The sequence below is a fragment of the Eleutherodactylus coqui genome, chromosome 2 (assembly GCF_035609145.1).
Source record: "Eleutherodactylus coqui strain aEleCoq1 chromosome 2, aEleCoq1.hap1, whole genome shotgun sequence".
Taxonomy (NCBI): Eukaryota; Metazoa; Chordata; class Amphibia; order Anura; family Eleutherodactylidae; genus Eleutherodactylus; species Eleutherodactylus coqui.
This window is the reverse complement of record NC_089838.1, coordinates 197,782,806-197,797,332: the sequence shown is the minus strand read 5'-3', so window position 1 is coordinate 197,797,332 and position 14,527 is coordinate 197,782,806. Positions and strand designations below refer to the sequence as shown.

Below are 14,527 nucleotides of genomic sequence, written 5' to 3'. Positions count from 1 at the left end.
TACCTCGGGTAATAGCCCCCCAAGAGATACCCTGAAAGCGTTTATTACGGTTATCCCGAAGGAAGGTAAAGATCCTTCTCAATGCCAGAGTTATCGTCCCATATCTCTCCTAAATGTGGATCTAAAACTCTTCTCGAAAATCCTTGCCAATCGCTTAGCACCCCTTCTCGGGGATATAATTCACGGAGATCAAGTGGGGTTCATGCCCCTGCGGGAGGCACGGGACAATACTGTCAGGGCTATTAACATCATTCATCAGGCGAAAATAACCTCCCTGCCCATATGCCTTCTTTCTATGGATGCTGATAAGGCCTTTGACAGAATTGACTGGGATTTCTTGAAAGAAACGCTTTGTCACTTAGGGCTGAGTCACAACATGCTGAACTGGAACTTTAGCCTATACTCCTCCCCCACAGCCTCGGTCAAAGCAAATGGTATATTTTTCTCCCCCTTCAATATCTCAAACAGCACGCGACAGGGCTGTCCTCTTTCTCCTCTCCTCTTTATCCTGTGCCTGGAACCCCTCCTCTGCCATATTCGATCCAATGTCAACATAGGGGGCGTGCAAATGGGGGGAACAATACACAAAGTAGCCGCATATGAGGACGATCTACTGTTCTTTCTGGCATCCCCCCGGGTCTCCTTTCCTGTCATTCTGCACGAAATTCGTACCTATGCCACGTTCTCAAATTTTAAAATTAATTATCAAAAATCGGCGGCTCTAAATATTTCCCTCCCCTTCTCCCTGATGGCCGAGATAAAAGACTCCTTTGCTTTTAAGTGGGCCAGAGACAGCATCAAATACCTAGGGGTATATCTCACGGCAGACAACTCCGGCCTTTACGCAGCCAATTTCCCAAATCTCTTAAATAACATCAAAAGAGACCTTACCTCATGGACAAAGGGCTTTTTCTCCTGGTTTGGCAGGTGTTCAATATTTAAGATGAACATCCTACCCAGGGTACTATACACTCTCCAAGCTTTACCCATTGACATCCCTAGACTTTTTTTCCGACACCTGTCTTCCCTGCTCACGAAGTTTGTCTGGGCAGATAAGCCTACCCGTATAGCCTGGAGTCATCTGTCCAGGCTTAAGGAGATGGGGGGCCTTGGCCTTCCAGACCTAGTGGCTTACCACCAGCCTTCCCAATTGATGAGAGTGGTTGACTGGGTCAGGCATTCGGAAAATAAGTAGTGGATCTCAATGGAACAGACATTTTCCTCAATACCCTTGTCGGCCCTCCCTTGGGTTCAAGGAGACATCCCAGCGGAGATTAGGTCGCGTCCTACAATAGGACCCACTCTTAAAGTGCTATCTCGGGTACTCCACAGGCCTGGGGTTTCACCGAGTCCCTCACCACTGTTTCCTATCCTAGGTAACCCAGCCTTCCCTCCTAATCTAAAGGTTGGTGGGTTTCAAGCCTCGCTTCATAACGGCAGGTTTAGAGCGTTCCATTTTATCTCAGAGGGACATTGGTTGTCAGTAGATGAGTTGACCAACATCACAGACCCAGTGCCGCTGAACTTCTGGCAAATTCATCAAATTAGGCATTTTCTCCTTTCTCTACCCTCAACCACGGGATTTTCACGAGCAAAGACCCTATTTGAGCAAATTTGTAGTGGGGCGGGTCCCTCACGCCATACCCTCTCACGCATGTATAATATTCTATCATTGGAAGCGGAGAACTCCACACCTCCATATGTCTTGGCCTGGGAGAGGGAGTTGGGGATGTCATTTACACCTGAACAGTTAACAAAAATCTACACTTACACGCATAAGTCCTCCATTTCAAGCAAGATTCAGGAAACAGAATTCAAATTTCTCTCTCGCTGGTACAGGGTGCCCTCCCGGTTACATAAAATGTTCCCCGCAGTATCCCCACTTTGTTGGAGATGTGGTGCTGGCTAGAGGACTTTACTACACATTTTCTGGGACTGCCCGGTGCTGATGGGTCTTTGGTCCGAGGTGTGGCGTATTGCCTCCAAATTCACAAACTTCGCTCTGCCAAAATCGCCCGCATTCTTCCTCCTGCATCTCAGTGACATCCCGGAGTATACCTACAGGCGCTCGGTGGTGAGACACCTGGTAAACGCAGCAAGGGCTTGTGTCCCCAAACTTTGGAGACAAACACTACCACTCTCTATTTCATTGTGGTTTCATCTTATATGTGAGATCAGAGAGATGGAAGAGCTCACAGCATCACTCAAAGACGCTCATGAAAAATTTGCCAAAACGTGGCATCATTGGCTGGAGTTCCAAAACACTGATGAATATAAGAATCTCTCTGGACAGAACGTTAGATAGCTTTTCCAACAGGGGTTCTCAGCCAGTTATTAAATCCTTCACTTCCACGCCTTATATGCCTTCCCTTACGGAACATAGGGACCTGTATTTGTTTTTCTCCCCCCCCCCCCTTTTTTTGTCTTATCCATCTTTGTCTTCTTGCTTTTCCCTCCCCCTCAAAACCTATTATGTTCCCTTTCCCTACTCTTGCTGCAAGTTAAGGTACATATGGTCAGGACCTACCTGGTCCCATATTGTGACTGATATTTTGGAATGTTAAAGATGTATGTACACATATATTTTGTTTTTGTATTTGGGAAATGTTGAATTGCAGTTTTATATGGAAAACTTATAAATAAAGAATTAAAAAAAAAAAAGAAATACTTCCCAGTCTCAGTAATACAGAACAAAAGTAGTTTGCAACGATATAGATTAGGAGGAGAGAAAAAAAGACAACATGGCTTAAATTCAATTTTTGGATAGTCTTCTCCTTATCCTCCCGGTCCAATCGTGAAACTAGACTGTAAATTGAGAACAATAGAATATTAACGGCCTGGTCAGGGCCTAATCTGAATAAAGGGGGGGATTGGGAAAATTTGGGAAAAGGTAGGAGCGGAAGGGGTGACTCCTAAAACTGGTGGAGTTTTTCCCACGGGGTGGACTCTACCAAAGACAGCCTAGGGCTATAGGGTGGCAATTTAGTAGGCATTTCCTATTGCTTTTGTTTTCACAGGGAGGCTAGGCATCTATTACTTTGCAGAGGGAGGGAGTATTCTATGTATGAAGTCCATATTTTTAAAAATTTCTCATGCCTATCAGCTAGAATAGAGATCAGTTTTTTTCATTTATTAGATACCAGTCCACCCTGCACTTATCCTCTGTAAAGCCCAGAAAAGCTTTGTGCCACAAACGGGCAATAACTTGTTTCGTGGCCAGAAAAAGGAAGGAAATTAGTCTCCTAGAGTCAGGGGAGACATTACTTATGCGTTTGTTTAACAACTCCTCCCCATGGTTTTTGCGTATGTTGTGGCCTGTAACTGAGTAAATTAGGGAGTATACTCGAATCCATGGCCTTTTAACCAGAGGACAGGACCACCAGATATGGAGCATATCTCCCGAAACTAAACATCCACGGAAACAGTTGGGAGAGCGTCCAGGTATTACATAGGCTACTCGATCTGGGGTTAAGTACCAGCAAAACAAGATTTTATATAAAGTTTCTAGCATTAGTATATTTCTGGGACTACTGTTAGTAGACTCCCATATCTGGGTCCAGTTTTCCTCGGGAAGCGTTAAACCTAGATCCCTCTCCCAACGCGTTATGTACAGTAATTGCGTACGGTAGAGAGTATACCAATCCTGAGTAAATCTGTGAGATGAGGCCTCTTGCGTGTGGGTATTTATAGCAATATCTCTCAAATGGAGTTAAAGTCAATGGAGAGCTTGTGCTCTTAAGGAGAGAGGATATAAAATGTTTTAGCTGCTGGTATCGGAACACTTCCGCAGGCAGCAAATTATATTTTTCCTGTAGGGAAGGAAAAGGGGTGGGTCCATTTATTGAGAGCAATTGGTACACTTTGAGGCCTGATCTCATCCAACTCCCAAACAACTGGGGTGACTCCATTGCCGGCGGAAACATAGGGTTTCGCAGGAGTGGCATAAGAGGTAGGTGAGGGGAAATTAGCTTCCCTGAATACTTTATAGAGTCCCAGATATGAAGGGAGTGGCTAGTAATGGGATTACTAATTGGGGGCCTACGTTTTGGCGGTATCCATAAGATGGAGTCGGTAGTAAGGGGGTGTATTTCAGTTGCTTTCAAGGATACCCAGAGAGGGGTGTTTGAGGAGGAGTGCAAGAGAGCTTATTGAGCCACCTGGGCCGCCTGGTAGTATTTTAAATAAAAAAAATCACCCCTCCATCTGTGTCTATACAAGGTGGATCGCAAGACCCTTGGAACCGAGTCACTCCAAACAAATTGAAGGGACATCTGCTGAAGAGTTTTCAGTATATATACAGGTACCCGTATCGGGAGTGCTCTGAAATAGTATAAAAGCTTAGGAAGGAGTGTCCTCTTTAAGGCATTGACTCTCACACGGCTCCAACTCTCCAAGAGTGCTCTTCTCTTGCAAAGGAGGGGAATGTAGTTTTGACTATATAAAGATGCATAGGAGTTTGTCAATTGGATGCCCAGGTAGCCCAAAGAGCCTGTCGCCCATTGAAAGGAGAAGTTTGTCTGAAGCAAGTCTACTGACTCAGGAGGTAGCATAAGGTTAAATGCTTTGGATTTTGTATGGTTAATTGTTAAAACAGAGAGAGACCCGAATCTGGATAGTTCCACCATTAGGTTAGGTACGGTAGTATCAGGGGAAGATATGAACATTAGCAGGTCATCTGCAAACATTGAGAGTTTGTGGTGTACCGAAGCAACCTCAATCCCCTTTATATCAGGATTATTGCGGAGTTTAATAGACAGAGGTTCTATGAAAGTAAAGGGGACAGAGGGCGACCCTGATGCGTTCCCCGGTGGATTGGAAATATGTCTGAGCAGAAGCCCCTATAGCGTACAAAGGCCCTGGGGTGGGCGTATAATATCCGAACCCATGAGAGGAACTCCCTGGGGAACCCCCACCGGTCAAGGACCAAGAATAAGTATTCCCAACCTAAAGTGTCAAAGGCTTTGTGTATGTCGAGGGATAACAGCATGGCTGGGATGCCTCTAGTTCTACAGAGGTGGGTGAGGTGGATAACTCTTCGAATGCTATCAGTGGCTTGACGGCCTGGGACTAATCCAACTTGATCTTTACCAACTAATGAAGGAGGGGACATATTTAAACGCGCCGCTAGGATTGTGGTGAGGAGCTTTACGTCCACGTTTATTAAGAAAATGGGGCAGTAGTTTTGTTTATCTAATGAATCCCTATCTGGTTTAGGTATCATAGAGATCAATGTCAGAAGGGCTGTCTGGCCGATTTGAAGACCGTCTCTCATTGCATTGAAGTAATCTGCTAGATAGAAGCACAGAATTGTTGAAAATTTTTTATAATACGGGGCTGAAAAACCATCTGGGCCGGTCTTTTATTGGCCTTCAGTGCTTTAATTGCATTTAAGAGAGTAATTTTAGATTCAATATTGGCAAGGAACATTTCTTCAAGTGTAGGTAGTGATATTTCTTGGAGATAAGAGGTGATTTGGTTTATAGGGTGGGAACATTCCTGTGAGTACAATTTAGTTAGGAACTTTTGGAATTCTCGAGTTATCGTGAGTGGGTTTGCAGCGACTCCATTTTGGTTTGTACATAGTTTGTAAAAGGGATTTATGTTGGGGCGTGAGCGAAGTCTGCGGGCTAGAGGCGTGGAGGGTTTATTGTTAAATACGTAATATCGCTGACAGGACCAGCGTAATTTCTGTTCTCTAGTGTCAGTAAGGTAGAGATCCAGCTCAGCTCTAGCTCGAAATAAAGCTTGAAAGTTATTTTTAGATGGATGGGTTTTTTTGGCCATCTTAAGCAGAGAGACTTGCTGTTCTATTTCTAGCTATATAGTAGCTGTGACATACGTTCTTGTTTACGGCTGGCGTCTATTTGTATTAGATGACCTCAAATCACTACCTTGTCTGCTTCCCAGAGAGAAATGGGAGAGGAGGTAGATGGACTGTTAATTTGAAAATATTCTTCCAGTCGTGGTGTTAATAGGGATACAACCTCCGGGTTTGATAAAAGAGAGTCGTTCAGGGTCCAGGATGTGTTTGTGGGTTTAGACATCAGGGAATTACAGGTGATCAGACCATGGGACCGACAGGATTTTAGACTGCAGTATTTGAGGTATGAAAGTGTTGGGAGCTAGGATGTGGTCTATTCTCCTGTATAGGAAGTGTGGAGCTGAAAAATGTGTCTAGTCTTTGGTGGCTGGGTTTAGTTCCCGCCAAATGTCTACTAAGTGGTATTGTTGTAGGAGGGCCTTAAAGTTGTGCGAGATCTAATGTTGGGGTAGCGAAGAATGAGCTGGGAAAGTGATAGATTTCCTATCCAGACTCGAGTCTAGAATGCAGTTCGAGTCACTGCAGAAAATTACTGTGCCTGTTTTATTGGCCTCAACCAGTTCGAAAGTTTTTGCGAAAAATTGAATTTGCCTTGAATTTGAAGCATAGTAGGAGACGATGGTCACTGGGACGTCTTGGATGGAGCCTCTCAATAATAGGTAGCGACCCTCAGGGTTTGCAATAGTGGAAGTGTGCGTGAAAGGGACTGTCTTACTGAAGCAGATGGTGACTCCCTTTGGTTTTGGTTGGTGTTTTTGCTGAGTAAAATGTGGGGTATTGGGGAGAGAGGTAGCGTGGTGCAAAATCAGTGGAGGCATAGGTTTCATGCAGGCATACTATATCTGTGTGTCTGCTTTTGTAGTATCAGAATGGCTTTGAACCTTTTTGTGGACAATTAAATCCTTGTACATTGTGAGATATTATTTTTAAATTCATGGGGGAAAGTAAAGTATGTTATGAATGGAAACTGTCTCAGAGCCTCCACCCCATGGGAGGGGAGGTTGGGGGGGAGTGGGGAGAGGGAAGAAGCAAGGGAAGAGGGGCGGGGGGGGGGGGAGGATTTACAGGTGGAAAACCACGTCAGCTCCAAAATGGAGTGGTTTATAGTGCTGATGGCTAGAGATAGAGAAGATAGGGGAAGACCCTATGGGAGGTGTGGAGGAGAGGGGAGGAGGCAGGAGGGAGAGGAAGCTGACCAAAGAGTCAGAAACAAAGGCAAAAAAAACATCTTGGCGGAGATGCCTTAATTTCACTCATTTGTAGGTGTTAATCTATTTAGAAGATGCGTTATTATATTCTTCTAAAGTTGACGCCAGGAGCGTGTCTGTCGTAGCTCTTTCTCCTTGTCTACTGGGTAGGAACATATTGGTATAAACGCGAGGTGATATCCCATTCATTTGGATGCAAAGAAATGCTCACAACAGGTGAGAGAAAAAGAGCAGGTTGAACAGCTCCAGGTTAAGTTATCTCGATTATCTTGTGTAACCACTACACCTAGGTATTATGGGTCATTTCTGGAAGTTGCAGCATTTTTCTCTCTGACTCTAGGTGTAGGTATAGGAGGTGAGAGGGATGTAGGAGATGAAGTCACAGAGCCTGGCTGAGGTGGTGGTTGTTGAAAGCTTAATTCCTTGAAGCAGCATCTGGTGCCCTCAGGAGATAAGATAGTGTGCACTTTATCCTGATATAAGGACAGCTTAAATGGAAAGCCCCATCTGTACTGTATCCTTTCCTGTTGCAGGATCAATAAATACAGCTCCAGGGCACTCCTCTTGGATAGTGTCGATGGTGCAGGGTCAGGGAACAGCTGGTAATCAAAGCCCTGAAACGTTAGCTTGTGGGAAGATCGAGCAGCGTGCATGAATTGCTCTTTAGTACAGTGGTAAAGGAGTTTTAATGCAATGTCCCTGGGGGGGCGTTTGGGTTTGGTGCGCGCAAAGCTCTATGAACTCTGTCAAGTTCCAATTGGTTAATGGGGATGCTCTCGGGCGGAGCTCCTGGAACAGTGCCGTTACTGTTGATTGTAGGTCCTTAATGGATACTGGGACTCCCCAGATGTGTATGTTGTCTCTACGCACCCCTTTTTCAACATCTTCGAACTTATAGTAAAGAAAGTGTATCTCTTCATGGAGCTGCTCGATCTCTTTTTCGTGGGAATCTAGGACTAAGGTAGCATTATCTATTCTATCTTCAAGAGCAATTGTCCTCTGACTGAGCTCTCGGAATTCGTTGGAAAGTTTAGTCGTTATTTCGCAGTAAATTTTGAGAGTGTTCTTTCTGTAATAGTGTTTGTATTTGGACTAGTATATTTTCTGGCAGAGTGCAGGCTGGACACTCTGAAAGATTATGGTTAGGGCTCTCTATGTTTGAGGGAAGCTGTAAGCCTTCCATCGACGAGCGAGATATATCATCAGAAGATATGGGGGCCTCCTGCAGCTTGGATGATTTACTAGCACACTGCTGCGAGGATAGGCTGTTTTTACCTCCTCTGGATTGATTAGGGCGCATGGGTGCTGTGTTAGAATTAGGTAGACTAACAGATGCTTCGTTCAGGCTCCTAGACAGGGTGGAGCTTAGGGTCCTTCCTGAGTAATGACCACTATTCGGAGCTGTGTGTGGTTAACGCTGCATTAGTAGGACATTATTTCATTTAGAAACCAAAGTCTTTTGATACACTTTCAAAAGGGACGCACTGATTGCGTTTTATGTATATTATACCACAGAAGCTACAGAAACTTTGCGTCTGCACTGTAAGTAGAGCATTTGTTTTGTGTCTGCTACATCAATGCAGGCCACCAGGTGACAGCTGAATCCACTTACTGAGTATATCTAGCAAGGTGTACTGCAGTTGAAGAAAAATTGGAGCTTTGCAGTAAGGCTGGGGTCACACAGGGCGGATTTGCCGCGGTTTTGCCGCAGCAGATCCGCCCGCGGCAAAACCGCCCGCGGCCGCTAAGCCCGGGATTAGCCAGCCATGTGGACGAGGTTTCTCAGAAATCTCGTCCACACGGGACGGCTAATCCGCTGCGGTAAATCCGGTTGAAACCGCGGCTGCGGCGGCCGCAGCCGCGGTTTCAAAAGAAGCAGCATGCTCATTCTTTTTTTCATTCCGCTGCGGCCGCGCTCTCCTCTATGGGAGCGCCGGCCGCAACGGAAGAGCAAGCGGCCGGACCGCTTCAAAGCCGCCGCGGCTTAAACCGCGGCGGCTCTGCCGGCGGAGATCTCGCGGTTTTTGCTGCGGCCAAACCGCGAGATTTCCGACGGCAATCCGCCCCGTGTGACCCTAGGCTAAGTCTTGACTACCAGCACTGACCAGTGCAGGGGGGGGAGGGGGTGTTATTCACAGCGTTGAGTGGGATATAGAGCCCCACACAGGTTCACAAAGTAGAGAGTGTCCTATAACAGAGCTGACACTGGTTATGTCCTCAGGTTGAGAGATAGGGTTAACGAGGAGTAGTGGTGGAGTCACAATTTAGTGGAGCTTGAAGGTGTTGTGGCAGCATGGACTCTGTTAGAGGCAGGGTGCAGTCTGTCCTGTTTGTAGATGGTGTCCCTGGTGCACGTGCTGCTGCCTCTGCTGTGCGGGGTGTAGCAGAGCAGCAGAGGACTTACCCTGGTTGATGCTGCTGTCCTTTTGCTGGCACTCTGCAGATCCTGCTTCTGTACCTCTGCTATGAAGCCTCATTCTCCTGAGGTCAGGAAACTCTCTGGCGCCCAGGGGTATGTGCTGCCAACTCTGCTGAACGGGGTGTAGCAGAGCAGCAGAGGCCTCACCCTGGTGGTTGCTGCTGTCCTTTTGCCGGCACTCTGCAGCTCCAGCTGCCGTGCCTCTGCTGTGAAGCCTCCTTCTCCCGGGGTCAGAGGATCTCTCTGGCGCCCCGGGGTACCTCTGCCTGCAAAGGAGTGTTGTGAGCGTCTCCCGCTCTGCCCCTGACGAGAGGCAGCTCAATCGTGGGTCTCCCACACGTGGTCCTATATGCTGCTGGAGCTCCCGGAACAAGCAGTGTGAGGAATGCGGTGAGTGGTTTGTCGCTAGTCACTCCGTAGAAGCCGGCAGTAGGTGAAGTGGGTTTCCGTCTCACCACAGCGCCCAGGGATGAGTAGGCCGCTGCTGGTCTCAGGCTCCCTCTCCTTTCTGGCCGCTGATATGCTGGCAGGCTGGTCTCCTAGTCGGTTCTCTGATGACCGGGTGAGCTGCTGTCAGGTCTGCGGCGGGTGTTTAGTTTGCTGGGGGAGCAGGATGGCTCGACATTTCTTAGACTAGCCGGAGCTTTAGAAGAACACGTCCGCTATGGACAGATGTCAGGACACACCCCACATTTATGTGTTTTTAGACCCTTTCACACAGTTTTTGCAACTTGTCCAAAAAAGGGATATGGTAAAAGTTGAGCCAAAAATTGTGACAAAGTGCCGGGGACAACGCAAAAATGTTGGTGCAACCTTTTCCATAAAGTAAACCAACTAATAGGTCTAAACAGACTAGAGTGTTAAAATGAGACATCTAGACAGTATTAGTAAATAAGCCCCATTGGCTTTTTTGGGCTGGGTGCAGGCGGTGCGGAATTGCCACAAAATTTCCACCCGCAATTTTAATCCCGAGATTAAGCAGCAAAGATGGCTGCAGTGAAATACAGGCAGTGAAGCCGCTTCAAAACTACGGGTTTTGAAGCTGCATCTCCGCTGCAGAAATCTTGCGGAATTTACAAGCGGTCCCTCTGTGAGACTTCCACCCCGTGTGAACCCAGCCTTATACTAAACAATCGGGAGTAGCAATTGGGCTGCCTGCACATGGCAGGGCTGGATTCCGCATGTGAAATCCCACTGCGGAATCCAGCCCTGGGAGCAGCAGCATCCGTGCATACCTGTTACTTTCATTTTTCATCTGTACTGCGGACGGTCTGCACGGCGATGCTGTCACACATGTGCAGTACAGATTTTTTTTTTAAACTCCTGCTTTTCCCGCGTCTTCGCCTAGTGGAATCTGCGACCTTTCTGCAATGTGATTACAAAAGAGCCGCGGATTGGGCGGCTTCTATTGACTTCAATGGAAGCCATCAGTGCGGAAACTGCACAAAAATAGAGCATGCTGTGATTTTTCCTCCGCTTGCAGAAACCGTAATTGGTTTCCGCAAGTGTGCAGGAAGAATTGATTTCCCATAGCATGCTATGGGCGCTATTTGCTGCGGATCCACGGTGCAGATGCCCGCTGCGAAGTCCGCAGCAAATATTAGTCTATGAGTAATTCGGTCCACAACTTTAGGTCTTTTTAGTTCACTACAGTCAGCACTAAAACATGAGTAGTGCACACTGTTCCACCAAGACATACCTAGACCTAGTTTATTTCTCTCTGTACCTTTTTAAAAAACGATTCTTGGGCCAAGGTGTGTCCATTCCTGAGGTGTAGGCTGGTTTCATGCAGCACTTAATTATGCTGTGGCACCACCCTAAGGCCTCCCTCACACAGGCTTTGCAGAAACGCAGTGTTTTTCAACGCAGCATTTAATGCAGATTCAGCCCGGTTTCAGCACCGCTGGCATTCTTTATACTCACCAAGCAGCAGCCATCCGGGTTCCAGCCGCTGATCTCTGTCGCTGCTTCGGGCTTCCCCTGCACTGACAACTCTATTGCCATAGGCCAGGTTTGAGAATCCTGCCTCCAGCAATAAATTGCTGTGATTGGGCATAGAGTCTGCGCCGAGAACCAATCACAATCCTTCATTGACTGCCTCAGCCAATCAGAGCTTGCCAGCTTATATTGCAAGCGCTCCCCCTGAAAATCGGTGTGCAGTTAACGCTGCCGAAAACGTGGCACCAGGTTTTGCCGCGTTTTCAGCAGTGCTGAAACCGCTACTCATTCACTTCAATAGGCGACACAGGGCTGAAAACGCCCGAAGATAGAACATGCAATGCTGTCAAAGTGCAGCATTGAAGACACTGCGTTTTCAGCCGTGTGTGAGCAGTCCCATTGAAATGAATGGGTGCGCTGTACAACGCTTAGTGCAGCGCTGAAGAAGCAGACTAAATGCTGCACAAAAACGCCCGTATGAGGGAGGCCTAAGGGTGAAGTCACACAGGTCTACACAGTTTTCAGTCGATGAATATTCAGCACTTTCACCAAAACTCTGGATTCCCTGCTTCCTTTTTTTTCTGCACATATATTACCAGTGTTTAACGGAAAAAAAAGTTTAGTACTGTGTTAGCCAGTAGTGCAAAATGTGATTGTTCCCAGTGAGAGAAACCAAGTAATCTTGTAGCTATGATACCTTTTAACCGCTTAAGCACCAGGCTGTTTTGTACCTAAGGTCCAGACACTTTTTAGGGATTTTAGCCATGTGATGGTTTTACTGCCCTTTTTTCCTTTAGCTATTAAAATTATTTTTGCAGCGTTTTTTTTCCGTGACATATAGGGCTATTTTTAAAAATCTTTTTGACTTACTTTTTTTCCCATTTTTTTTTTTGTTTTATTGGGGGTAAAAAGCTTAAAAAAAAATGATTTTAACATTTCTAGTTATTTTTTATTTTTTAAATTAGTATATTTATGTTAGCCAATCACAGCCAGCACTTCCAAAAGGCAGAGATTTTTCAATCCCTGGCCAGAAGATGAAGAAAACAAGCAGGGCCGGGACCCGGGGAGAAGCTATGGCGGTGACCCATACAGTGCAGGGGAGGTGATGCATACTTTTCTTTTTTTTCCCTTCAGCTACAGCCTATTTTTGGGGTAGGGCTTATATTTCAAGCACCCGCCTCCCCGAAAATCCTTGCTTGTAATGCTACAAAGTTGCAGTATTGCAGCGAGAAGATGCCGTGATAGCGCACAGACCAGCGATGCCATATCGCTGCGATTTTCTCACGGCGAACCTATGTCGCCCGTGTACAGAAGGCCTGAAATAGATGGGTATGTTCTTGTCCAGTTATGCCCATAACGGGACAAAAATAAACCATTGATTTTAACGGTCATTTTCAGTAGCACCATTCTCACCTGTTAACTAGTACAAGAGAGAAAAGATATGACTTCCCCTATCTTTATCGCATGTTGTTAACACTACATATGGGAAAGATGGGGCAGGACCTATCTTCCTGCTGATTTTTTTTCAAACTCACACGCTATCACGTGGAGTTTGAACGTCCCGAAAAGGAAAAAAATAAATACCCCTGTTCATGCGCAACTATGCTCTATAGCAGCGGGCAGCGCTACACAAATATGTAAAGTGCTCATGTTTTATACGTAGATTTCAATTTTCCCTTTTGTGTGCACGGATCCACAGATATCACTGAAGGGTCCTGCTGCACACTAATGAGGGGGGAAAACACCCTGAAACAGCTGTCTGTGCATGGAGTCTGGCTTTACTTTTAATTCCCAGTTATTGTTGCAAGGCTTGTATAAAGAGTCTAACTTGTAGGAATGCTGCCTTCCAATAGGTGGCGCTGTGGAGGTATTGTTCCGTCCCCCTTATTTGAAGGCTCCTTCACTCGGGTGGATTATGCGAGCCAAGACCAGGAGTGGGTCCAAAATACAGAAGACATCTGCTGCACATTTTTACACTCTGGAGGGTTGGCTAAAATACTGTTCACAAACTTTGAAACTTTTTTTTGTACTTTGTTAAAAAATTTCAAAATTCCACAAGTACACTTTCAGTGTTTTGTGGTAAAATGCATTTCTTGCCCTGTTTACCTTACAAAAAAAAGAAAAAAAATGAGATCTTTTTCATGACCAGCTCTATAGAGAAAAACACTGCATGTCAGAAGTACATGAAGAATAAAAACACATGACCGTTCTGTCTGTAGCTGCCCGCAGCACAACGGCGTGCAAGAAGTCCAGTCCTTTACCCCCCCCCCCCCCCCCATTCCTCGGGGGGGCATCAGCCGCTCACTTACCGGCCGGAGGCAAGATGCTGTGCGGACAGCCGTCCACTTGACGCTGCTCTGTATCATCATCGGCCACAACAGACGGGACGCCCCGAGTAATAAGGGAGTGTTTGCATGTTACGTCACAACTCCCTACTATTAGAACAGCTGCTCAGCTGCTATATGAGGGTGTGAGGGCTGCAGGGATGAAGGAGCAGTGAGTACCACCAGGTCGGGGTGGCTGCTGACAGGGTGGCGGGGGCGCCCTGCTTACTACTACTACTGCTCTTAGGAGTTCTGCTGCGGCTGACCCTGGAATGACAATTGTGACACTGCATTATAGGAAGGACTATTGGTAGACGCTCCCTTATGTTCCTCACTGAGGCGGAAGGGATAGTGTGTGAGGGGGATAGTGTGTGAGGGGGATAGTGTGTGAGGACTTTACCCTCACATTGCCGTGTGCGGCAGTCTGCTGAAGGGAAGGACAGTGGCGTTGCTGGGGCAGAGCAGCAAGGAGTGTGGTGACCCCACAGAAATATATATTATATTTACTACATAACAAGTGGCGTAACTACAACCCTATGGGTCCCAGTGTGGTGCATCGGGGGTTAATACAACAGGCTAGCAAGGGCTATAGCTCTCATGTCACGTGGCAGGGTGGCTTCACTAACCTGATGGTCCCGGGTTCCACACCATACCCTTTTGTCAAGGGAGCTGCTTCAGTTATACGGAGTGCAGGATGGACTTCTGACACTAGGATTTCATGAAACAGCTTTAACTTTACTACAATTGCTTATGTACATTCCAGGTTACCAGTCAATCAAAGTATAGCATGCGGTATTACAAATAAGCAGTAGATGGA

The 14,527-nt window shown here is 46.5% G+C and overlaps 1 protein-coding gene across 1 annotated transcript in view; it reads right to left on the bottom strand.

The window, feature by feature from the left end:
* Positions 1-13,952, bottom strand: part of LOC136610716 (transmembrane protein 53-like) — a 41,441-nt gene extending 27,489 nt beyond the window's left edge. The window contains exon 1 of the mRNA XM_066589928.1: positions 13,696-13,952. Within this exon, the coding sequence (XP_066446025.1) occupies positions 13,696-13,755 (60 nt within the window). The 5' untranslated portion in view covers positions 13,756-13,952. The remainder of the gene's footprint in view (positions 1-13,695) is intronic.
* Between the last annotated feature and the right edge of the window lie 575 nt (positions 13,953-14,527).